This window comes from Idiotropiscis lumnitzeri, chromosome 20, assembly GCF_059441095.1.
Source record: "Idiotropiscis lumnitzeri isolate Australia: NSW breed Sydney's pygmy pipehorse chromosome 20, RoL_Ilum_1.0, whole genome shotgun sequence".
Taxonomy (NCBI): domain Eukaryota; kingdom Metazoa; phylum Chordata; class Actinopteri; order Syngnathiformes; family Syngnathidae; genus Idiotropiscis; species Idiotropiscis lumnitzeri.
In genome coordinates, this window is record NC_142410.1 from 4,251,692 (window position 1) to 4,275,392 (window position 23,701).

The window sequence follows — 23,701 nt, forward strand, 5'->3', positions numbered from 1 at the left end:
GAAATGAAAAATGAATACTGCGGGGAAACAAGTGCAGTAAAGCGATGCGTTTCGAGTAACCTTAAGTTACACATTCACCCAAACAAAAAAGTCACACTGGAAAACTAAGCAATGACTCGCGACTTCATTTTGAGCAACACAGAGAAACTCCAGACAACAATTACAAAGTGATGCTGCGCCCTTCCCATGCACTTTGTCGGAATTGCCGTTCTCCAGCCAGTACAATGTTGAGGTCATTTAGTTCGGGAACGGCTCCTCAATAGTAACTGAACAGAGAATAGCGCGCAGTGGAGTACTTACAATAATCACGAGTGTTGCCTTCTCTCAGTCCGTGCAGTCCTGCCTCATTTACATTTGCCGTCTGTCCCTTTTTTCTGTGAGTTTACTACAATCGCTGCTGTGGGCACACGCGCCACAGAAAATTGCACACCGAGCAATGTAATTCTGCTCTGCCGAACAACTGCTCTGAGCAACACTGAGATGGAGACAGAGAGAGAGTGAGAGCGAGGGACATACAGTAGGAGGAGGAGGGGATATGAGAGGGAGGAGAAGGATGCTGAGCAATGTGTGGAGGCACGAGTGTGGGGATGCATTCAGTGTGGGCTGAGTGCACAAACTACTGTCGGGATACTCATTCACTGTGGGAGGAGAGTTAACCTATACAGCTTATAGGGAACGGTGCAGGTGAAGTTCTGGATGTTATACGGCTAAGTAAGGAACAAATATAAGGCATCGATGTACTTCTATGCTGCAAAGTGTGTGGTTTGATTTTCTCGAGCTTTTCATCAGCCATACAGCACTTTTCTGCTATTTTTATAAAACGACACTAGCCGACAGCAAGATTTGATTGTTCGACTTGGTTCATGAACAGTCGCACTTTTCGAACACAGGGTGGTAAACGTTAGAAAATATTATAGCTTAACTGTCAAAGGTGAACGCTTAAAAAAAATAAATAACTGTGGCGGGAATCACGGAGTGCTGTTATGACGGAGATGCTAATCGTCGCAGTCCCGTGAAAAATATGTAAGGCATGTCCATTTTTGTCTTTTTTTTTTCCCAGAAGTAAATTACAGCCTTGCAGCTTCCATGTGAGAGTATATAAAAATATAGACTTGATTTTACATACATATGAGGTCCGCAATGAACAAGTCTTTTTAATCATCGATTAATATAAAAATATATGCTCTGTTAATTAACATTTTTCACTATATTGCATGTGGCCAAGTCTTACTGAGAACATAATTATGGGGCAAGGTGCAATGCTATAAATTGGCATATCTAATCAATATGAACATAATATTTATAGACTGAATAAACAACAAAGGGTTACTCCCTCCCTCCGCAATAAGTGACCAGTGTGTCCTTTGCAGCTGCTTTACACTGACTAAGAAAAAGCCTTTTGAATTATTAGAAAAGTAACACAGTCTGTAATTCCGCGTTTGTCGGTTTTGACATTAAAATGGTATAATGGACACATAAAATGAATCATGAAGGCCACAGCTGGATTGCATGAGTGGCCGGTGATTATGAAAGGTCCATATTCTTCAAAGGACGCAAACGACTGAATAAATAAATACAAGAGAACGAGGACAAATAGATCATATATACTCATAAAATACTAGCGACATATCTTAGTCTCTCTTCCTTGCGCTTTTTCTGATTTGCTCGCTCATCCAGCCTCCACAGTAAAGGTTCTTGGGATTTTGTGGGTGGCATCTGTAAATAGATAATCATCTCCCTTGGCAAAGTAGGCATACAAACACGCGCATACAGTAAATTTTATCACAAACACCCGAACACACACACACACACACACACTCGGCACGCCATGTAGATGCCCTCACACAAATTACATTTTTCAAACAGGGTCCCTCTCTCTCTCCTCGATTAGTAAATGTGAGAATAGCATCTTGATAAGTCGGTAAGGAGGTTGCAGTGGAACTTGCAGCATACACAACTAAATAATGAAGCCCCATTTATTATTAGTGAAAATGGGAAATAGCTGAGAGCTCTTTAAAGTGCTCCGGTGATACCTTCATCCCTCTTTCTGTCACACTCTCATTTTAATTCTGTCCGCCTTATTTATTACTTCTCACTTTTTTTTTTTGCTCTTGTTCCTCCATCTTTTTGTCCAAATTAGTTTAATCTTATGGATTAAAGCCAAATTTGACGAGGGAACGTACATCTAAACACAAATGATTTAACTCCACGCCGTGTAATGTCAGAAAATAACAGTGCAAGAGTGAATGAGTAATAATTATAATCGGAAATACATTAGAACCGGAAACTCAAAATTTAAATACGCAGTTCTGTCTGGGAATGCAACATCAGAGCTGTGTTACTGACTAAAAGAAAAGAAGATCATAACCACTTCCAAATTCAACTCAACACAATGTCCATTGACACTAAAATCCCAGATAGCTGGCACACTTTAATGTTCTATATTATAGCTCACTATTTTGCAGGCTGCCGTCAACAGAGTAAAAGTGGTCGAGACAGCTGGATTTAAAAGCGCTGTTAGTTTACACTGTGGAAAATTTGGTAGAGCACCACAAGCACAAAAATGAAGATCAGACTGATGGAATTGGAAGAGTTAGTGGAGAAAACAAATGTCACTTTCCAGAGAACCATTTGCATCCTCTGATAATTTTGGGAAAGTGAGTGTATCAAAATGACCCAGACCGAAGGAAATGCAGAGGTGAAAGAAATTTTGTCATGTGATATAGCACGTCTCATTTGGCAATTGCAACGCAGGATGTGAATGGTTGTTTAATATCTAACCCATTTGATACATTTCTCTGATGAGATTGGGGCCTGGAGGGGTGTCAATTGTGGGAAGAAAAGAAAATCTCTAATGTATTGTCCACATTGATATGAAAAAAAAATTGACCCAAAATTTCGAATTGGCCTGCAGTACAAAAATAGCCATAGACAATTTTAGCAAAATGCAGAAATCTGGTCTTGGTTTTCTCATTTTTGGTTTGCACTTCCGGGCCAAGAATTTTCATTTAAGCCCATGTAGACTAGTTGGGCAAACACCTATTCACCCTTTAGGAAACTACTGGGGTGCAATATTTTTATCATGACTACCTTGTGTTCGGTTTCTACTTAGCTCGAGCCTCAATCTAGCCAAGATATGACAACGATTCTCCAGTCCCTCCACCCCCACATTTTCTCACTCACCAAACTTCTATTTACTCCCTGGAGAGACAGCTAATAAAAGTACCTCATTTCAGGGCAAGCCCGATGGTGGTGGCTACTGAAACTCATTTGTTCTACTGGAAACAAGATGCTGCTATTCAATCAAAGCCACTAAAAACAAGTCAAAAGGACATCCGTCATCCTCTACGTGTATAGAGGATATACATTATTAACTGCGCCTAGACAAAAAAAACAAAAAAAAACAAGACTTGCATGGTTCAGTGTAGGCTGTACAGAAACGCAAACATCTGAAGGGCAAGACATCATGCATGTTTTTTCTCAATTTAAAACAGTTCCCAGAACTTCCTACACAATACTTCAATTAGTGTACAGATCCGTTCATGTGGCACATGCAGTGGACTAATCGCCAAACAGAGCCTTGATTTGCATCAACCATAAACACAGGCAATTTTTTTTTACGCCGTAGCAGCTTTTAATAGAATCGCTGAATACAGTAGTATGATAGTCTAAGATTCCTTCTGATCCGAGTTGGAAAATTATGATTAGTTGATTGCTTTTGCACACCAACTCGAATCCCGATTTTGCCTCACCGCCGATTTGTGTAGAACTCTTTGGTTTTGAATGGGGCGTTAGCAATAAAGAAAACAGTACGTAGTGTAATTTTCGTTTTAAAAATAAATTGATACATAGTTATTATTGTTATTCATAATGATAGCTATATTTCAAAAGTCATTAAAAAAATACTTTTCTCAGTTTCAATGAGAGTACTTGCAGTGCTAATATCAAGGACCAAGACCACATTCATACATACAGGTTAGTTCAGCTGGTCGATAATATCATTATTGGTCTATTTTCTTTATGAAGACAGAGTACAGGTAAGACAGAGCTCCTTTTTGATGCCCAGTGCAAGTGTGGAGCAAGGTGTTGTCTAATTCTGTACAGGGCTGGGGCTAGACCAGGTTTTGGTATTTTCACAGACCAGTATGAACAAGCACAGCGTGACGAATTTAAAAAAGGGAGGTTTGCGGCAATGTGTGCGTGAACACAGCCAACCAATTGAAGAGGCTCCTCTCATTGTGTTTAAATGTAGCACGTAAGAGGAACCCAAAGTGAATGAAAAATCTCTGCCTCAAACTAATCTGAGCGTTCAACAAAAATCATTGCAGCTACACGCCCATTTTGGCTTTGACGTAGTGTTTCAGTCAGCGTTACATCTTAACTATTGTATATTTTACAGTCATGTGATTCAGTTTATAAATAAATTATGCATGAGTAGTTTATCTTAAGCAACTGTTAGATCTCTCTGTGTCCACCCATTGCAATCTCATATCTACCTGAGAAGGCAGGTGGAGGATTGGGGGTGGGGGAATTCTAGAACCTTCCCACAATTATTCTACTTAAGAAACACTTTTTAATTAAGCATTGATAACTGCTAATTAGCTCATCATATCTCCCATCTTAGAATGAGAAAAGGTAGTGGGAGTCATAAGGGGCAATTCGCCGTAGCACAAGAAAATTGCATTGTTGATCCCCTTAGGGATGTATGTTTTGATATTATTATTTTTAGGATTCAAAATGCTACCTTCACATTGCATCAATTGCACCCAGAGGAAAGTGTAGTCAATGCGTGCGCTTTATCAAATAAATGCAATTTGCTTCTATGCTGCTGGGAAAAATGTGTTGTTTAAAAGTTGGAGTGGTGCCAGCTGGTAAATGAAAGTGAGTGTTTATAATACCGGTGATGGTTTGTTTGCTAGGTAATATTCTCCAAGTGAATATCCTGTCAGGATCTTCGCCATTTGATGCGTTTTTAATTGACAATAACTCATGGTTATTCCATTTCAACAAAGAAGCAACACAATATTGGAAACAACATTTAACGATGCACAAAAAAAAAAAAAACAATGTTGGTTACCATAACAAGAAAGAGGTCACGACAATATTAGCTTAATTGCTTCCCAATTAGTGTCCATAGGTGTCAACGTGAGTGTGAATGGTTGCGAGTGCACAGCAATTACCTTATGACAAATCCTCAGCATCGCCTGCATTTCCGGCACGTCAGCTGGTATAGGCCCCGGCTTCCTAAACAGGGGAAAATACACATGCATGAGTCTTCATATTAAAGATTGTAGTGTCAGAGACCTGACTTTTATGTCACGGCATGCTTACCGGCAATGTTAGTAGATGTTTTTGGAGATTCCCCCTTGCCGCCTGGCGTAGCATTATTTTGTGGTACTGAAGTTTGTGTACCGAGCTCCTTGTTTGTCTTTACATGGCAAACTGATAATGACTGCACGTCAGCGGTTGTGGCTCAACAAGAGTCCCCCTCCTTCAGCAAGCGTAGGTGCCTCTGATATTTCTTGGTGCGACTCAATGTCTCATGTCTGCGGAAAGAACGATATAAATAAAAGTTGAGTTGAATTGATACTCTGTTCCATACGTAAAGGTACAGTCAAACTGCTGTGCACAGTTGGCACAACCCTCAATTATCACATCCGCTACACATTAAAATGTGGAGTATTGTTTAGATTGTGGCTAAAGAGAATAGCAGGACGACGCAGATTTACACTTTTGATTTTTGCTCTTGTCAGGGATTATACTGCTGGTTGCAGAAACTTCTTTTCACCACAATGGAGATGGAAAAACCAACAGAAGCCACTTTAACATTCAATAAGTGTTACAAACACACAGTACTCATTTCCAAGGAACAAATGTGAAAAAGTGTCACTAGTGAAAACTACACTATCTCCACTTAATGATTATTAAAACCTTTAAAAAAAAGCAAAATCACAGGCTAGGTTAAAAATCTGAAAGCAAACCAAATCAAGTGTGCAGAACAAAATTATTCTCGGGGCAACATCAAATGAAACTGACATATAAATGCACAAACAACCAAAAGGTCCAAAACACTAAATATTTAATTGTGTCATCCATATTCCATTTGCTTTTCTTTGCTTTGTTTGTGTGTTTATTCAGGAGCAAAACGCATCACCCGGATAAAATGGACCTCCAGCATCACTTGCCAATGCAAATAATCAAACTGTTTGTCAGGAAAACTCATAGTCCTAGCTCAGAGTTCACATACCTTTACATTGACCTTTTCAAGACATGATGACCCTTTGACCTCTCTGAAAGTTTTGTTGGAATTTTTCCAAAGATCTATAATGTCAAATGCCAATGTTTTCATTATTGCTGAAAATGATTTTTATCCTCCGTGACTTCCAACAATCTGTATGGGCTAATAATCTATCTCGCGTAGAAAAGATAAATGTGAACAAAATGTCTTCACAACAGAAAGATGGGGGCAGGGGGGGGGGGTTAAAAAAAAAAATCCTTTGGCTTCTGTGTTCTGGTCTGAAAAGAAATAAGAAGGGGAAAGAGAGAGCGCTACTCTAAGAATGGAATCACTTCACAAACTTGTATTGATCTGCGATCCTACACAGTGTTTGGAGAGCAAAGATAGAGTAGAGAGGTAATGAGTGTTTAAAAGGATGGTGGAGGGGCAAAAGAGCAGAGAGAGAGAGACACAGAGTAGTGTGGACACGTAGCGCGTCAGCCAGTATGAGAGGAGAGCGAATGAAATGATGAACAAAAGATGACTCAACTGGATTTCAGTGGAACTAAGTGAATTCCAACTGAGTAAGTTGATTTGATTTGTTCACATTTGCTGTCGGGCATTATATAAAGCAATTCATAGCTTAAACATATTTTAAAGAGACGCTTGATTGCTCACATAAAAAAAAGAAAGAAAAAAAAACACTTTTTTTGTCTTACATAGATCTATTCTATACACTCATAACTCAACTTCTGCGGGTTAATTTCTCCCAGGGATCAACAGTGATTACAAGTCCAGCGGTGCAAGGCGAAGCAGCGAGATGGCCACCGAAAAGATCGATTTCTCTTTTAACCAACTTAATTTAATGCGGGCTATTTAAACTGGCAGGGCAGGGAGAAATTAGATTGTATTTGCTAGGTATAGATTTTTTGCCTTGCCAGAGGAGCAAGAGCAAAAGGGAGGAGTTGCGGGGGTCTGAGGGGCTTACAAGGCCTTGCACCCATTTAGACTCTCCGAACACGTACCCGAGTAATCAGAAAGCATTATCTTCTATTGATTATTCAATATTTTCCCAGATCATGTTGTTTTCATCTCCACTAAAAGTCTTAACTGGTTATTGATACTCACTAACCGAGGGGAAGGGTGATGACGGAGAAGCACGGCTGTGGAGCAATGTCACTTTTCCTGCACTCCACATTACAGGTACCGTCACGCATACCAATGTCAGGTGGCGATGACGGGAAATTGATAATCTCCCTTATCTGAAGTGCAAGTGATCCGGGAGAAAGCGGGCCAAACAATACGGATGATTGTTTTCACCGACGTGTCAATGTAGGCTGTTGCATAAGTGAAGCTTTGCCAAGGGTCTGCGTTATACTGAACATCCAAGGGTATGAGTTCTGCTTTTCTCGCCGATATCACAGACAAATTCTAATTTAAATCAGATGAATAAATCTCTTTTCTCCACATTGTTTTTCGGCGATGCACCAATCCTAACCAAGCCTTGTTGCAATAATAGATGAAGCCAACCCAGATACCAAGCAAAACGTCCTCCAAGACAAATGGAGAGGTACTTTTGCAATCGATTTAACGTCAAGAGAATAAATTGAAAAAATATTAATAAGACACCTGGACAATATTGTTTCAGTTCATGCAATGCATATTTTATGTGATTGTGAATTTCGTATTGTTTTTATTGTGATCTATGGTCACGATCGGGAATTTCAAAAACAGTTTGTATAAAATGACCCGAGTGTAAAATACTATTCATTTGGAAACATTTGAATAATCAAAGCCCATGTAAATGAAGCATCTGTGACTGCAAAAAATGTCTGGCAATCCACAGAGTTAACAATTAGAAATCATGTCCATTTAACAGATCAATTAGTATGAGTGATCAGGACCGCAAGTGTCTCAACCCTTCAACCATGCTCCAACAACCTCATATAATTTAGGAGAATTATAAGCACAGTTGCTAGCTACCATCCAGACGTGCAGGCGGACTCTACCTGGGCCGCAGGTCAAAAGAAAGAGCGAGTGAGATTGAATTTATCCCAGGTGGTCTGATCACTACTTCCATTTGGCAGTCTATCTCAACAGGATGGCGTGAGTCTTCCTGCCACCATTACATTCCAGTAGATAACCACACCTCCCACCACCCCTCAAAAAAAAAAGATAACAATATCTATAGCAGAAAGACAAAAATAGTCATGCTGAGTGACAACATGCAAAGCTGAAACCATCTGGTGGAGAAGGACCATATGTACTAAGGTTACATGAATATTTTCATGCACAAGCAAGAGATGTGCCAGGGTGGTTATTATTGAATCTGTATTCAACACTTTACTTAGACTGACTGGAATATTTAGGTACCATAGGTACTGTATACTATTATCTTCAATCCCGTGCGACTTCTTTTCCATCTCTCCCTACAGCAAGACATCTGATTCAAATGAGAAGATGAACAGCAAGGTTTGCAGAAGCTGGATAATGATCCGGATCATTTGAGGTATGTTACAGTTGGAAAACATACTGGACATACCTCGAGGAGCAGAATTGCTCTAGACCGTCCTTACGCTGTGCTAAACAATACAAATTGAATCATGTATGCATCCAATCTGCCGACAAGTTGACTCAAACTCGGGCAAAAGTTATTGTGAACATTTTTTTTTTTTTAAACACTCAAAGGCTGTACCATCAACCGGGGGAAACGGCAAGAGTGAGACGAACAGAGAGATCTATGGCAGCAGATGCTTGAAGTGCTTGGCGCTAATCTCTCTTTCCTTCCCAAAACGCCAGCAACCCTTCAAGGTGAGTCATATTTCAGCTATACCTTCGTAATTTAACAAGAGGCTCGATCCCTCACCTACCCTGTAAGTGCACTTGTGTCCATTTCATAGATGAGGTGGTAAGGTGTCCGACCCCTGTTATCTAATGAGCTGTGTCACCATTAAATATGTCCCTTATGCCCTGCTCTGGGCCAACAGGACTGAAAGAAGAATCCTGATGTTGCGATTCACATTGTTCTTGAGAAACGGTAGACTCAAGATGTTTGAAAATAGAAGTAATTTGTGTTTTAGTTAAGATATTGGTAGTTCAGAGAGTTGTGTGGGATTCCTCTCTTTCAGTTGTGCGCCGATCTTTTGGGGGATGCGTAGATAACATGGATATTTTTGGACGGGTGTCTTCATTTATTACAGTATCAAAATAATGTGAGGAACTATAAACATTCGGTGTTCCACCTTTCATCAGTACACGGCTACCACCCAGCCCATTTATACCACTGGAAGCCGAAGCACTGAGTCAGAAAATTAGGTCTGTGCTCAAATATGACCCTTTTCACAATGGTAGATTGAGATTCTAGCCATGCTTGTGGTTCATCGTGTGAAACATACAGTCTCAATGGGATCCGATGCAGAAATTAGACACAAAAATTAATCTCCTTTCATTCAGAACTAATTGCACTGTTTGCTAATGCTGATTAATGGAATGGCAAAAGAAGGAAAGGGGGGCGAAATGGAAATCGCTATCACACAGAGTACATGTGGAGTTTGGAAAACTTTTTAAAAATCGATTTCTGTGAGACGCTGCCTCGCTTCTGGAACGATGGTCCATACACATTTCACGCACTTTGTGGGCTGCAATCAAGAAGAACGCTATCACCACCGGCCACAAATCTGATGAGTATATGACATTTTCTATGTCCACAGTTGAAGGCGATCTCATGTAAGAGTAATGTGGATTCACGGATTAGACCGCAGCACATCTTTGTCTGATCTGTGCTGTGCTGAAGCCCTAGCGGATAAGGTTTCTTGTGCAGTTTGTGTACGACATGCTGCTTACTCCGTCAAAAACATCCACGGCTGGGCATAGTTGAGACATCTTGGTGCTTCCTGCTTCCAGGTAGGGCAACATTCATATCCTCAGTGCTGCCCAAAAAGCGCCGGAAGAAGGCTGCTACTGCTGGCGGTACAATCACGTGCTGAAGAAAGTAGATGCCATCTGTTCAAAAAATGCCAGAATTATGCAATTTGTCTCATTTCTCAAGGAAGAAAGGTTCAAGGTGCGGCAAGGGGTATTGGCTGGTTCTTTGCCGAGAACTGGAAGCTGATGGTGGATTTATGGAAGCGGCTTGGGTTAATCTCTAAAGATAGGTGGTCAATGTCACGCTAACTGGGAGGACCACATGAAAGAGACGAAGACAAAGTATTCTGAGTTGGGGGAGGGTTGTCACAGTCAGGGTTTACTGTACGGACCATTTGCAAAGTCGTCCATCTATCGGGTCGGGTCTCTGTCTAGCAAGTCAAATATGCAGAAACAGAGAGGCTGTCTGTGAAGAAGTGCGGACACTGTTGAAGTCAGTCATAACTGCTGAAACATCAGACTGATGGCCTAAGATACAAACTCGATTCCGTATGATACCGGTGGTCTGATCAAATTCTCATCAGTTTTCAAGAGCATCCTGATTTACCATGCCGTGCCAGGTCCAAAAAAAAAAAAAAAAAGTCTGACACAATTTCCATCAACTTGTGACCCGAATCAATTAACATTCAGGCCAAGATTAATTTTCAACCCGAGCCTTCCATGATAAATTGAGGCAGGTCGGATGACGGCGTATCACAGCCAAGTGGTACTGTCTGTCAATCATATGCTAAAATATGTGCTGAGGTAGAGAACTCGTTATATTTTTTTCCCCCTGGGTCATGTCCTAGGGGAGAGATCAAAGACAGAGAGAATTACACATGTCAGCACCCTATCAGCTGCCAGGAAGAGGTGAACCTGATTATATCTTACAGGGCACGCTGGGTCAGTACAGAGTTCACTATTACATCTAGACCTTATACTGTACTGTTTGGCCTAGCAAAATGGACTGCTCGCATGCATATAACCACCTGGTCAATATCTGCAGATTTTACCCGAATGAAAAAAAATGCGAACATCTGTATGAATAGCATCTACCTGTCTGATGATTGCATTGCAGGGTCCTTTGGTGCAGATTTCTCTTCATTTTTGAGTGAATTTTCTATGTCCTGTGCCTGTTTGGTCTTAGGAGAAATCAAAGAACCAGAAATCTTTTAGATGCTGCTTCACTGGCCACCTGATGCCATTCTTGCTGCCATAAGCAACCTTTATCCCAAGGCATCCCCTGAGGTTCTGTTCTAGGTCCTCATGTCATCCTGTACTTAAACAAATGATCAATAATAATAATGCTGATTTTGTACGTCACTACTCATGATATAACTAATGATGTCTTATTATTCATTTAAGTGTCCGATTGAAGAGCTCCAGCATGCATAAACTACAGACATCTGTACATATAGTGATACAGCTTCTTTAGCATCTACTGATCATGGTCTGTATTTACCAGTTCCATTTGCCTTAGCTTCAACCTACAACAGGGGCTTAAATCTAGATCATACTATTCAAAATGAAAAGCAAACACGTGCTTCCTCGTACTTTAAACATGTCAACGACAATAGGTTTAGCAAAGGATCTGTACAAGGGAAGGGATTAAGAAGACACAAGAATACAATGTGTGAAACCTCACTCGCGGGTTTAATATTCCCAGAGAGAGAGAAACAGACGTAAAATCCATCTTTTCATTTCTTTTCCTTGTATGAAAATTACAAATAAGGTTAAGCTTCAAATCTCAGGTTTCATTTCTCCTTCAGACACCTTGAAAAATAATCCCATCTCTGATCTGTTAGTCAGAGAGAGTGAGAAAAATGGTGCGGCTGGGAGGGAGTAAAGAGTGAAAATGTAAAACAATGCAGAAGAGTCTTCTAAAATATTGAGCACTCCCCACTAAAAAAGTGAACATCAGCTAACCTCTGCATTTTGTTCTCAATAAATTGTGCAGCAAAAATAAAATGGAATATTATTACATTTATTGTGTAAATCAAGTGTTTTTTTTTCTTTTCGCAGTGTACATATTCTAATTGTTAGGACTAATGGGGTTACACATAAAATATTCCATCTTATACAAGAATAATAAATCTATTTGTTTATATGTAGACATACCGTTGATACAAATTTTTTAATTCATAGTATTTGGAAGTTAAACTATAAAACATTGAATCCATAATTTTTTTCCCCCATTGATTGGTTTTATCTCTCTAAAGAACTTTGATGCGTTTCTAATGCATGAAAAGTGCTATAATCGATCACATTTGATTGAGGATAAATGTTTCAGAGATGGAAAGATGATTGATTTTTCTGAGGGCTAAATGTGAATAGAAATTTCCAGCCACTAGGTGGCGTTAATGTTTCATGTTGGACGTTCCTGACACTTCCAGTTAATTTACATTTTGTTCATTGAAAGGCAAAAACTATTTTTACGTGCTCCGAAATATATGTCATGTGATAATATTTATTATTGAAATATTTTTCTATGCTTTTATTTGGTAAATCCTGAAATGATGCTCACTCTGAGCCGTGACTTCAGGCTTCGGAGACTTAAAAAACACCAAGACACAAGGGAGACATTTGAAAGGTTTCGCATACTTGGTCGAGGCTAACTGCGAACGAGCTTGTTGTTGTTGTTTATTTTATTACTTAGTCCAAACTTCTTACCTCATTCGCCTCCTGAATAGAATTTTCCAAACGGCAACTCCAACGTTGTTCTCCCCTCTTGAAACAATTAGTGCAAATTGTCAACAGCGCAGTGTCGTTCTTAATGGCTGCGTCCGCTCACTCCGCCGTGTCGTCGCCAACAAATACACCCAAATGAGTTAATAGTCACTCAAAAAAGAAAAAAAAAAAGTTTCGTTCATACAAAGGGTGTTCAACACCGGTCTTCGAGAGTTGTCCTGTCTGTTTTAGTTTAGCTTTACTTTCCATCCTCCAACACACCTGATTCAAACGATCAGTTCATCACTAAGCCTGATGACGAGCCAGGTGTGTTGAAAGTTCAACGCCAGTCATGTTACTGACAGAAATTTACAAATATATTTTTTTAAAGAAATAAAATAAATTTCTGTCGGTTGGCAGCTCTGTGACTGGCAAAAAAATAAAAACAAAAATTCGTTGGTACGTCCTGCGTACACGATATTATATTGTTTACAATGGCGGAGCATGAATACGTTCCACCAATGAGATGGCTCCAGTGTTTAGTGTATACGTCACAATCCAACTTTTTTTTAAATTAATATAATTGTGTCAAGTATTTCTTGGGGTATTTTGACAAAACCATGTAGCAGACGCCTGGGTGTGGTTTGAAAGTGTGAAAAAGATATTTCAGTTATCAAATACTAAAATACCAGGTATCAGTGTTACTCCGCAAACAATTTGTTGGATTTTTTGAATGGCTTCATTTTAGATTCATCTAGTTCTATTAAACAGCATTTAATTTGTCTTTAAGTTTCCGTGACATTTAAGAATGTTGAAATGTTACATCGCCTGTAAAGTTAACATCAATTTTATGATAGTGACAGATGGCGGGCTGGAAGGAATTAATTAACTTTTCTATGAAGAAAATATATAAGAAAATTAGAATTGGCAGTCACGTAACAGATTCCACCTTCACCTTGAGATCGCTGGAAAAAAATAGCATATTCGCTGTCCCTGTATTGAAAATAAGATAAATACAAACACATTCCTCAGTGTATGAGTTGGGTGTGAATAAAACCTTGTAGCTCTTACAAGCCTTGGATTTTCCCACAGCCTTGTGGATAGCTGTGTTCAGAGGGAGGTAGTAAAGCCGTGCTGATCAAGCTTGCCAATAGATTGGAATCAATCCATGTCAACCGGCCTATTATTCGTTCAAGCACCATCGCCAGGAGGATTTTATTGTACTGTTCTCTCAGACTATGCCAGTCTTCAGGGGGGTTTGCGCTTACGCTTGCAGCACCTCACGCTTAAGGTTTGACACACATGCAGCATATCACCCAAATTTCCTCCTCGGTGTGTGCGTGGAAAAATTAAATGAGAGCATATACATCCAGAGCACCCAACGGCTAGTCATTATTTTGATGATATATTAAAAATAATGGTTGCTTTTTGTGTTTAGTTTCAAACTATGTGACAGCTCATTTCATATAAAACAACAAATATACATTTTATTTTTATTCACTTTCATGAGCAGCAGCTCATCAAATCTCGACCATGTTCTGTCTTCATATTTCAGGTAATTAGCCCTCTCATTCTCATAACTATGTGACAGAGTTGCTAACAGCAGAGAAGGGCCGTAGGATATTATAATGCGATGAAAAGATATTGCCGTGCATGCACACAAAAAAATAATAAATAAAAATCAAAACACTTTCATATAGCATTAATTGCATAATTCTAAACATACAAATGGCTAAATTTATGGAATGGCTTTTGGGGACTGAATAATCCTCTAGGTCAGGGGTGTCAAACTCATTTTTGGTAGTTCTGGTTTCCCTCGGGGAGCCGTTTTACAGTGAACTCTTATAAATGTATGATCACCTTATGTTATCACACAACAAATTGATGGAAAGCCAGTTTTGAAGTCAGAAGCCAGTGAGTAATTGCCTGTCCAACAATTCTTCAATTTATTTTAAAAGGAGAGGATTGGTAACAAATAAATGGCAATACGTCATATCTCAAAGTGAAGAAAATGTGCTAGAAACAGGAAGTTGACGCCTTCCCAGGCCACATAAAATGAGGTCACCGGGCCTTGAGTTTGATGGTTTGAAGTTCACTGTAAAAAACGGGGAGTGATAATTGGAAAAAAAATAGTGACGTTTTTTAAATTTTAAAAGAAGAGTTTTACTAAGTTAGCTCTTACGTCTCTTTTCTCACATAACACATTCCATACACAATGTCATTGAGAATCAAACCCACAACCTCCAGATTTGAAGACAGCCACCTGAGCTATGGCTCTGCGACTTTGTTTCACCAAAAGGAGGCCAAAAACCACAAACAAAATACTAACTCACAGCAGTGGCATGGCTCAAGTGTAGAGTGGCCGATCTCCCGTCCTTGAGGTTATGGGTTCGATCCTCCACCGCATCGAGTACCTTTGTGTATGAAACGTAATGTGTAAATCGGCTTCAACCCTGGAGTCACTTTATAAATTCAATAAATTGTTCTTAAAAACTCTTCTTGTAAAATTGACTTAGAATTTCAGAGTGAAAACCTTTGCAAGGATTATTCAAGTAAATATGACTTCCCATTTTTTACAGTGTTCAGCGAGTCTAACATTGCAAACATTATTGGCACTTTTCAATGCAACGACAAATCCATACGATGAAATGGAATAAACCGGTAATAATTCAATGCTCAGAATTAGTAATGAGTGTGGATGGGTGGGTGGTTTGGCGGGTGCACGTGCGAATACGCTTCCTGGTGGTAGATGTAGATGAGGTTTCTCAGTGCCGAAGGGGGAATGGGCTGCGGTTGGCTGACCTGCCTGCAGACCAGTCTGTGGAAAAGAACAACTTTTTAAATTACCCATACATCACTGTCACGGCAGCACAGACAAGGGTGACAGTGCTGTGATCACAAGCACACTCACACGTGGCTCCATCCCCTCACTTAACAAACTCAATCGCAGGTTTCTTCTCGGTGTGACACAAATCTAAACAATTAAAATTTGAAGACTCTTTTGAAGCTGAAGTGTGACTGCAGAGCCTTCTCCGGCTGGCGTGACTTTTTATTTTCCTCTTCTTGTTCTTTTCTTGTCATTTTCATCCTCATCTCCCCCTCCCTGTTTCTCCTCATCTAACAAGATGAATATTAATTGCTGGCAATTAAACTGCTCATGGATTACAAAGTGGAAGAAGTACTAGTAGCATATGTTTCAGTTTGTGTTAAAAACCTGAGCGGTTCCAGGGCTAAACGCCATCAAGGGTAACGATTGTCACTTCATTACTTCTCTGGTTTGTCTTACCACTCAAATTACAATCTGTGGATTTTGGGCAGGCATGTCAAACACACATTGTTGCAAATACAGAACACACTCTCCGTAACGAGCAACACATGCATCTTATCAGAGCAGATTGCCTGCTCCGGTGTTTGAGAGGTTATTACAATAGATGCGAGGCAGAGGAAGCATGATGTAATGAGGCATACACACACATTCAGCTCGGATAGGCTCCACCAAACCCTAATGAGGACAAGCGCTTTAGAAAATGGATGGGTGGAAGGATGCGTAATCGAAGGAAATCCAATTCAAGAACTTGATATATAATTATGCCATTATCTATTTATTTATTTATTTGTATCTTCAAACAGATGCTTCATAACAGGTGTGGGGGTTTTTTTTTGTTTGTTTTTTTAATTTGGGCCAAATGAGGTAACCCAACTGTCAGAAACAGCTCTGTGTAATGCAACGTATAGCAACTCACCATTCACCATTTTGTACCGATTCTCCTCAGTGTCTTCAGGTGAGCTGGAAAATTTCCCAGCTGAGGCTTCTATTAATCTACCGTGCATGTTTTTGGAATCAAATCCACTCACCACATGTCCAATGGTGGTGCCATTCACTCTGACAACCACATTATTAAACATAGATAATGGAATATCTTTCTAGCTGTGTCAATCAGAATGAACCATGATTATCTTTGGAAAGGCAAAATATTGTGCTTAAATGAATTCACGAGCCTTACTCGTGTCAGTTAACTTTTAATCAATTTTTTGCATTGAATTTTTAGCAACTGTTTGTTTGTAAACCTTAATTCACATGCAATTTAATTATGTTATGCAATATTTTTATTATATATATATATATATATATATATATATGTATATATACATTTATATTTATTTTCCTGAAGTGTAATAGCTTTATTTTATTTATTTATTAATTCATTTAAGGTGTATGTCCATAAATTGACAATCATTTGTCATTATATTGTACTGAACTACAAAGTAAATGCATCTCACTGAGTCCAAATCTGAAGTTAGCTCCAATGGAGTATTGATGCCACTTGCTGGTGATGTGTAGTAGTGTCATTTTAAATTGCTTCAATTTTTCATTAAGGCTTGCCTTTTTGTTGTTCTGTTTTGTGATCCGGTTAATGGTTTATCATTATGTGGTGCTGTAACCGAGCTCATTTTGGGGAATTTGTCTAACAGACTCAATTGTGTGGTCACGCGTGAATCAGTATCATTGTTGAACAAGCAATGGCAATCAGATCAGTTTGATTTTTGTAGAACCGGCAAATTTGATTTGGCTCGGGATTTTTCTTCACTGTTTTACAGTTTGTTAGTTTTTGTGAGCTTCAGCAGAATTGTATTACAGAAATGACAGCATGTTATAAAACTTTTACAATTTGCCATGAAAAGCAATGTTTTGATACTGTAGATAATGTGACCTTTGACATTAGCGCACTTATTTCAAATTGCATCCATGAATCATTTTAGGTTTCAGGTTGGCTACTCGCATTTTGTAATACCGGTGGGGGTTTTTTCCATCACACATATGATTTAAAGTTTTTTAATTGCATCTCTGCAATGACAGCATCTTGGTAAGATGGGTCAAAATCCACAGTCTTTTTCAAGCAATGGCTGGAGTCCAACCATGGGACTACGCCGCCTGAAAAACCTTTTAAGACACTATAATGCAGAGGAACTATTATTAGGAACGGATTGTCTTTTTGGGCACTCACCTTTTTAGGGTCGGGTCATTTCACCTTATCACTGAGGATCTTCTTTAAGATCCACTTAGCCACTCAAGAGGCACTGTCTTCAATGTCCGCCAATGTTGCAGAGGCGTGTCCACCACGACAGCCTCACATGCTATTGATGGACAAATGAAGCTTCATGAAGAATTTTTGACTCCTCAAGAAAGCACTCTTGGTTTAAAGGTGCAGTGGAACTGTAATCAATATCCCTTGCGTTAGCCTTTATCGTTAAACCAAGACCACCATCTAGAGGAGTAAAAACTGTTTCATGAAGCTTCGTTTTCCTATCACAAACAATGTATGTTGTTGTTATTATGAATATTCAACATGATACCACATTTCCAGAAGCTTTACCGGAGGAATTTTCTGTCCATGTTGTTCTATTAGTCACACAGAAGATTTTGCTTTGGGCAGAGAGAGAGTTTGATCATGCCTGTGATAACTCTTGATTCATTGCTTCACTCCTCTGCCATATACTGAAATACTGGACCTTCAAAACATATGGTTATATACAAATCACTTTCTTTATGAGTTGATAAGATAAGATGGTGCATCTTCGAGGTGTTGTAAATGCAGATTAAGTCTGATGTTATCTGCCTCTTCTTTCGGCACGTTTGTGTGAGGTCGCATTATAAGCATTGCTCATGTAAAAGGTGTCATATGTTTAATTAGTAAACTAAAAGCCGGGGCTGGATCAGTGATCTGCCATTCTGAGACTTGCACTTTTCACGTTGCATCACACAATGAGAAGGCCAAACATCACCATGCATTTGCTCTGCGGGGTTGTCTTCGGACTGATTATCAGTACTCCTTCTGCCGCGGCCCCGTTAAGAGTTTTTGTTTCTGGGCTGCAGTCTGTCCTCAGTGGAGCAACTAGGAACAAGCTACTTCTCATCTCTTTCGATGGCTTCCGCTGGGATTACGACCGAGATGTGGACACCCCTAATCTGGATAAAATGGCCGAGGACGGCGTAAAAGCGGAATATGTCACACCACCCTTCCTCACCATCACCAGTCCCACACACTTCACCTTGCTTACAGGTATGTAGAAAAGACATTTTCATATATGTGAACATATTCACTTTTAATTCACAACGTAGAGTAAAACAATGCAGATCAATTATCAGACACTAATTTATTACAACACACATGAATTGAAAAATAAAACTTTCCAAAGAAAGGTTTGACTGCTGCAATTAAAAAAATAATTATAGCAACAATAACAAGTAAAATTTTAATTGATTAAAGTATTCTGAATTCCATTGTCTGATAGTTTTTACTTGTTCATTTTTTGTGGGGGGAGCTGTGTTTTAATTGTGTTTTTATTAGTTTTAGTATTGGATTTTTTTTAATCTATGAAGTGTTTTTTCAAGTGTAAAGTGGAGAAAAAGGACACGATCAATTTTACATTTATTTATTTATTTATTTATGAAAACTACACTATAACACTAAATGACTGTTTGACTGAACTCTCATCAAGGATTTATAGACTACTTGATTTGTTTTTGTTAGTTTTATAAAAACTGTTTGTAGTTTCAGTTGGTTTTTTTTTCGGTAATGAAAATATTTTTGAGATTCTTATTTTGTTGTTTTCATTCGTTTGTTTTCATTGTTTTTTGTTAACTGTAATAACAATGGTGTATAATGCAGTGTATTAAAAAGGGGCAATTTAGGAGCAGTTAAAATTCATATCAACACCTCAAAAAAAAAAAAAACAACCTTTTTTTTAATTGCTTTCTACCCATTTCCAAAAACAGGGAATTTATATGCAAACACAGTCTGAGTTGACATCATATTTCTGTATTTTTCTTGACAGGGCGCTATATAGAAAATCATGGCGTAATACACAACATGTGGTTCAACACGACTACTCAGGAGAAGAAGCAGTACTACTTGACGCAGTTTGTTGATTCGTACTGGGACAACGGCAGCTTGCCCATCTGGATAACGGCACAGAGACAGGTGCAGTGCGGCTCGTTGAGGCCAAATGTTACAGAGTTGTGTTTAGCTTCGAGAGAGGGTGTGTATTTGCTTCATGGAGGGTTGTGTAAAAATCTAATATAAAAACTATGACGAGGGTGAGCCGTTAAAGAGCATTCTCTGTTTAATATTACTTTTGTTTTAAAGGTGAAGTCAACCCAAATAATTTCTCCAACTCAGGGGGCAGCCATTTTGTCACTTCTGTGCACTGAAAATGACATCACAGTTGTTCAGGACTCAGGCTAATGACCAATCATGGCACAGATTCAGAAAACAAGCGAGCTGTGATTGGTCATTAGCAGGGCCCTGAGGAACTATGATGTCATTTTCAGTCGACAGAAGTAACAAGATGGCCGCCCCACTAGATGGCTAAAAATGGGTGGATTTTAATCAGAATGCCATGTTTAGACTTGTGGAGGCACATTGAGCATTTTATTGCAAATATTTTTTGGGACTGACTTCCCCTTTGAATACTTTGAAAGACTGAAACACAGTCTGTCACAACACCGCAAAAGCTGTTGTCAATACGGATGTGGTCGGTAACAAATGACTTGAAGGTATTTGTAGTTTTACCAAGCGCTTCTCCTTATTATCAGATTAATGAAGTTGACGAATCGTAGATCATTGCTGGTCTTGACCTGTTTTGATGGAAAATCCTGAGTCTGGCCACTCGAAGATTGAGAAACCTAAGACCTTTAAAATGTGGTCTCGAGATCTCCTGATCTGACTGCAGCTGGGAGGGGGTATCAGAGTCTCTAAAGTTGCCTATAACTCAAATTTGTCAGTAGTTGCTTTTTTTTTTCCAAAAAATATAGTCACAAGAAGGGTCTTAAAAGTCACTACAATTCGCTGTTGACCATTCAATGAATGTGCAAGATCTGAAATGTCTGTGGTACAACACAAGCCATATAAACAAAATCATACCCCCAAAACAACTTTATTGTAATGTTAATATCACTAATCAATGGTTTTACTTTATTTTTCTCCACCCTAATCTTCATTCTGTTATCCTCATCTAGGGACTAAAAGCAGGCTCGCTCCATTTTCCTGGCACAGCTGCAACCTACAAAGGAGAAACTGTAAGCGTGAAACAGGTGGAACCTCGTTTCTATGACTATTCCAACGAGTCCGAATGGAGGCATAACATCGACAAAGTGATTGGAGAGTGGTTCCACCAGCAGGACTTGGACTTTGTCTCCTTGTACTTTGGGGAGCCAGACAAGGTTGGCCATAAATATGGACCAGATTCCCCAGAACGGCGGGAGATGGTCCGGCAAGTGGATCGAACTGTAGGGTACATCCGGGACAAGATCCAGCACCACGGTCTAACTGACCGACTTAATATCATCATTACCGCTGACCACGGAATGACGACAGTCTTCCGGGGTGAACAAGTTCAAGAGATCATCCTGTCTCAGATCCCAAGCTTCAGTTTCAGGGATGTTAAATTTCATCTTGTGGATTATGGCCCCACTGGAATGCTGCTCCCGAAAGAAGGGAAGCTGGAGAAGGTCTACCAGGCTCTAAAGGGAGGTCACCCTCGTCTTCATGTGTATAAGAAGGAGGAAATGCCAGAAAGGCTGCATTATAGTAAACACCCTCGACTACTTCCCATCATTTTATTTGCCGATCCTGGATATGTGATCAATGGGGTGAGAAATATCTTGCGAAATCTTTTCTGGATTCATATTTGAAATTGCTTGCGATAAACTATTTATATTCATTTGTTTTATCCCCTCTTCCCATTCAACCCCCTTCCTCAATATAGCTGTTTCCTGTTCAGTTTCACAAAGGAGAGCATGGCTTTGACAATCAAGTGTTGGACATGAAACCTTTCTTTCGGGCAGTGGGGCCTGACTTCCAGGAAAACCTGGTGGTTGGATCCTTTGAAACAGTCAATGTGTACCCGTTGATGTGTCATCTGCTAGGGATCGACCCAGAGGTCAACGATGGGTACTTAAAACATACCAAGCATATGCTGAAAAACACAGGAATAGACAATAAGAGTAAGTTATCTGACAAGCAGAATTGATTGCATTCCGCCTGCCATTTTCAAAGTGCGAGGCGTGCCTCCTATGACATCCACCAACCAAACGCCACAAATGAAGTGGAAGGTGGTCTCCAAGTGCCCACTTAGATCTGTGATCTCCCTCGCTTTACATCATCCAACCGAGTCTGCTTGCAGTCCCTGGACAACAAATCAAGTCGTCCATGTTCACGTCCAAAATGCCCTTTTTTATCTGCATAGTGTCTGGGTGTGTTTGTGAAAGTACTAAAACCTAGTCTAGACCCACCCTGATAAGTTTCCCACGCACGCAAATACACAAAACTCCAAAGAAGAAATAGATCATAATGTCCCGCATTATTTCATGCGTTGTTTGGTTCTGTTTTGTGATGGCGCTGGAGTGACACATGCTTAAAATAAATGGAAGCAAAATAAACTGAAAAGTATTTGTGGGCGGCGTAGAATCTTATTGTGAATCCTTATATCGCCACATTGACACAATTATGGTGACACGGAGGATGAAATGTCGTCAGCTCAACTCTTATCAAGAAGCCTGTGTGCTGAGATAAGAGAGTTACTGTGTGCTAATCTGGAACTTTCAAGTGATTCATAAACCCCAAAAATGTGTTTCTGTTTTCTGCCTGCAGGTCAGAAACGCACTACTTGGTCACAAATTGTCATTGGCTTTTCAGCAGTGACTGGGTTTCTGGCACTGGTGTTTGTCGCAGTCATCTCCCACACTTTGTATAAAAGGAACTCGGCAAGAAAGAGGTGAGTGAAACTGGTAATCGAAAAATCCAACCGTTTTTTTAATTTGTGTCAAATTAGGGCATTCTTGGAATAGCTGTTTTTTTAGAATATTTTTTCTCAGTAATGAAACACAATTTTGAATATATTTGATATTTGGATAAAATCGGGTAATTCTACCAAGGATTTACCCACACAAGCCTTAATCAGAAATTGTTAAGACCACAAAAATAAAGCAAATTTTAAGTTTTAGTATTTATCTGAATTTTTTTTATTAATTTTGTCCGTTTCCAGTTGTTTTTGTAGATATTTTAGGGTTTTATTTCAGTCACATTTTGGTTCCCACACTCATGCTTGCTTCTGTCTTTGCACTTCTTTCAGTTACGAACAGAGGAACACTGCTGATAAGGAGCAACACAGCAAGCAAACCAGTTTTTAAGCGATCACGTGGACATCTGTGTTTTCCTTAATTTTACTTTTTTTGCACTTCATCAATTACACTTTCTGCATCTTTATATAAATATGAGTAAGAACGATATGTTGATTTCGCAGACAATCAAGTACTAGATTTACATTTTTTGTTTTTGTTCATTTGGGTCTGGTTGAGTTAACTCCACTTGTTGGCGAGACTTAATTTCCCGCTTATCTTGTAATGTCCTACCTCGATAAACCTTATCAAGCACATAAAAACAGCCCTCTTATAGCTTCATTAAGATTACAAAGTCCAGTTTTTATTGAAGCCACGTGTGAATTGTGGTGATTTATTTTAATGACAAATTTGCCCTTTCTGTTTGAAAACAGTTGGTTGCTGTGCACGATGTGAATTTAAGAAAGTGAAACTGTCGATGATAATTAAAAAAAAAAAAGTCATTGGTTGTAATTTAATGAAATGTTTTCTCTTAATTGCTTATTAACAGAGCAAAAATATAGTTTATCCAAATACTGTATTGTCATCATATACTACCTTGGTATTACATCATAATTTTATTGCTTAATAAAACTTTTTTTTTTAACCTCCAAAAGATTGCTGCTCAAAGTTACAAAATCCTCAAATGAAGTCCTTGATTGGCAAAAATGCTCCTCAAATAAAAGTACTTAATAATAATAATTGACAATAAGCATGTTTCTCTCCATCGAGACAGTCTCTAAAAGAAATGTATG

At 39.2% G+C, this 23,701-nt stretch overlaps 2 protein-coding genes across 8 annotated transcripts in view; one reads left to right on the forward strand and one right to left on the reverse strand.

The window, feature by feature from the left end:
• The window catches only part of rbfox3a (RNA binding fox-1 homolog 3a), a 286,766-nt gene extending 273,672 nt beyond the window's left edge, over positions 1–13,094 (reverse strand). For 5 of the 6 annotated variants that reach the window (XM_088284866.1, XM_088284868.1, XM_088284864.1 and 2 more), the window contains exon 1: positions 301–459. Coding sequence is in view for 1 of the 6 variants with exons in the window: in XM_088284863.1 (XP_088140989.1) it covers positions 5,181–5,210 (30 nt within the window). In the remaining 5 variants the exon portion in view is untranslated. Of the gene's footprint in view, positions 1–300; positions 460–5,180; positions 5,245–5,331; positions 5,547–10,060; positions 10,220–11,176; positions 11,263–12,790 lie in introns of those variants that run through there. The other variant, XM_088284863.1, reaches the window with a different exon arrangement.
• Positions 13,095–18,551: 5,457 nt separating this feature from the next.
• On the forward strand, positions 18,552–23,345 carry LOC148317161 (ectonucleotide pyrophosphatase/phosphodiesterase family member 7-like). 2 transcript variants are annotated; one of them, XM_088284860.1, is made up of 6 exons: positions 18,552–18,849; positions 19,625–19,770; positions 20,808–21,440; positions 21,557–21,794; positions 22,441–22,564; positions 22,934–23,345. In XM_088284860.1, exons 1-6 carry the CDS (start codon positions 18,552–18,554, stop codon positions 22,977–22,979), a joined length of 1,485 nt encoding a protein of 494 aa, XP_088140986.1. In that variant the 3' UTR covers positions 22,980–23,345. The 2 variants fall into 2 exon arrangements, with proteins under 2 accessions (XP_088140986.1, XP_088140985.1); XM_088284859.1 differs by having other exon boundaries at positions 18,573–18,849; positions 22,922–23,345.
• Positions 23,346–23,701: the final 356 nt, after the last annotated feature.

Excerpts from the sequence above, each read along its gene's own strand:
- LOC148317161 (XM_088284860.1), top strand. The coding sequence starts at position 18,552 with ATGAGAAGGCCAAACATCACCATGCATTTGCTCTGCGGGGTTGTCTTC. Across the intron at positions 21,441-21,556 it reads CTGGATATGTGATCAATGGG|CTGTTTCCTGTTCAGTTTCA; the intron begins GTGAGAAATATC and ends TCCTCAATATAG. Across the intron at positions 22,565-22,933 it reads AGGAACTCGGCAAGAAAGAG|GAACACTGCTGATAAGGAGC; the intron begins GTGAGTGAAACT and ends TTACGAACAGAG.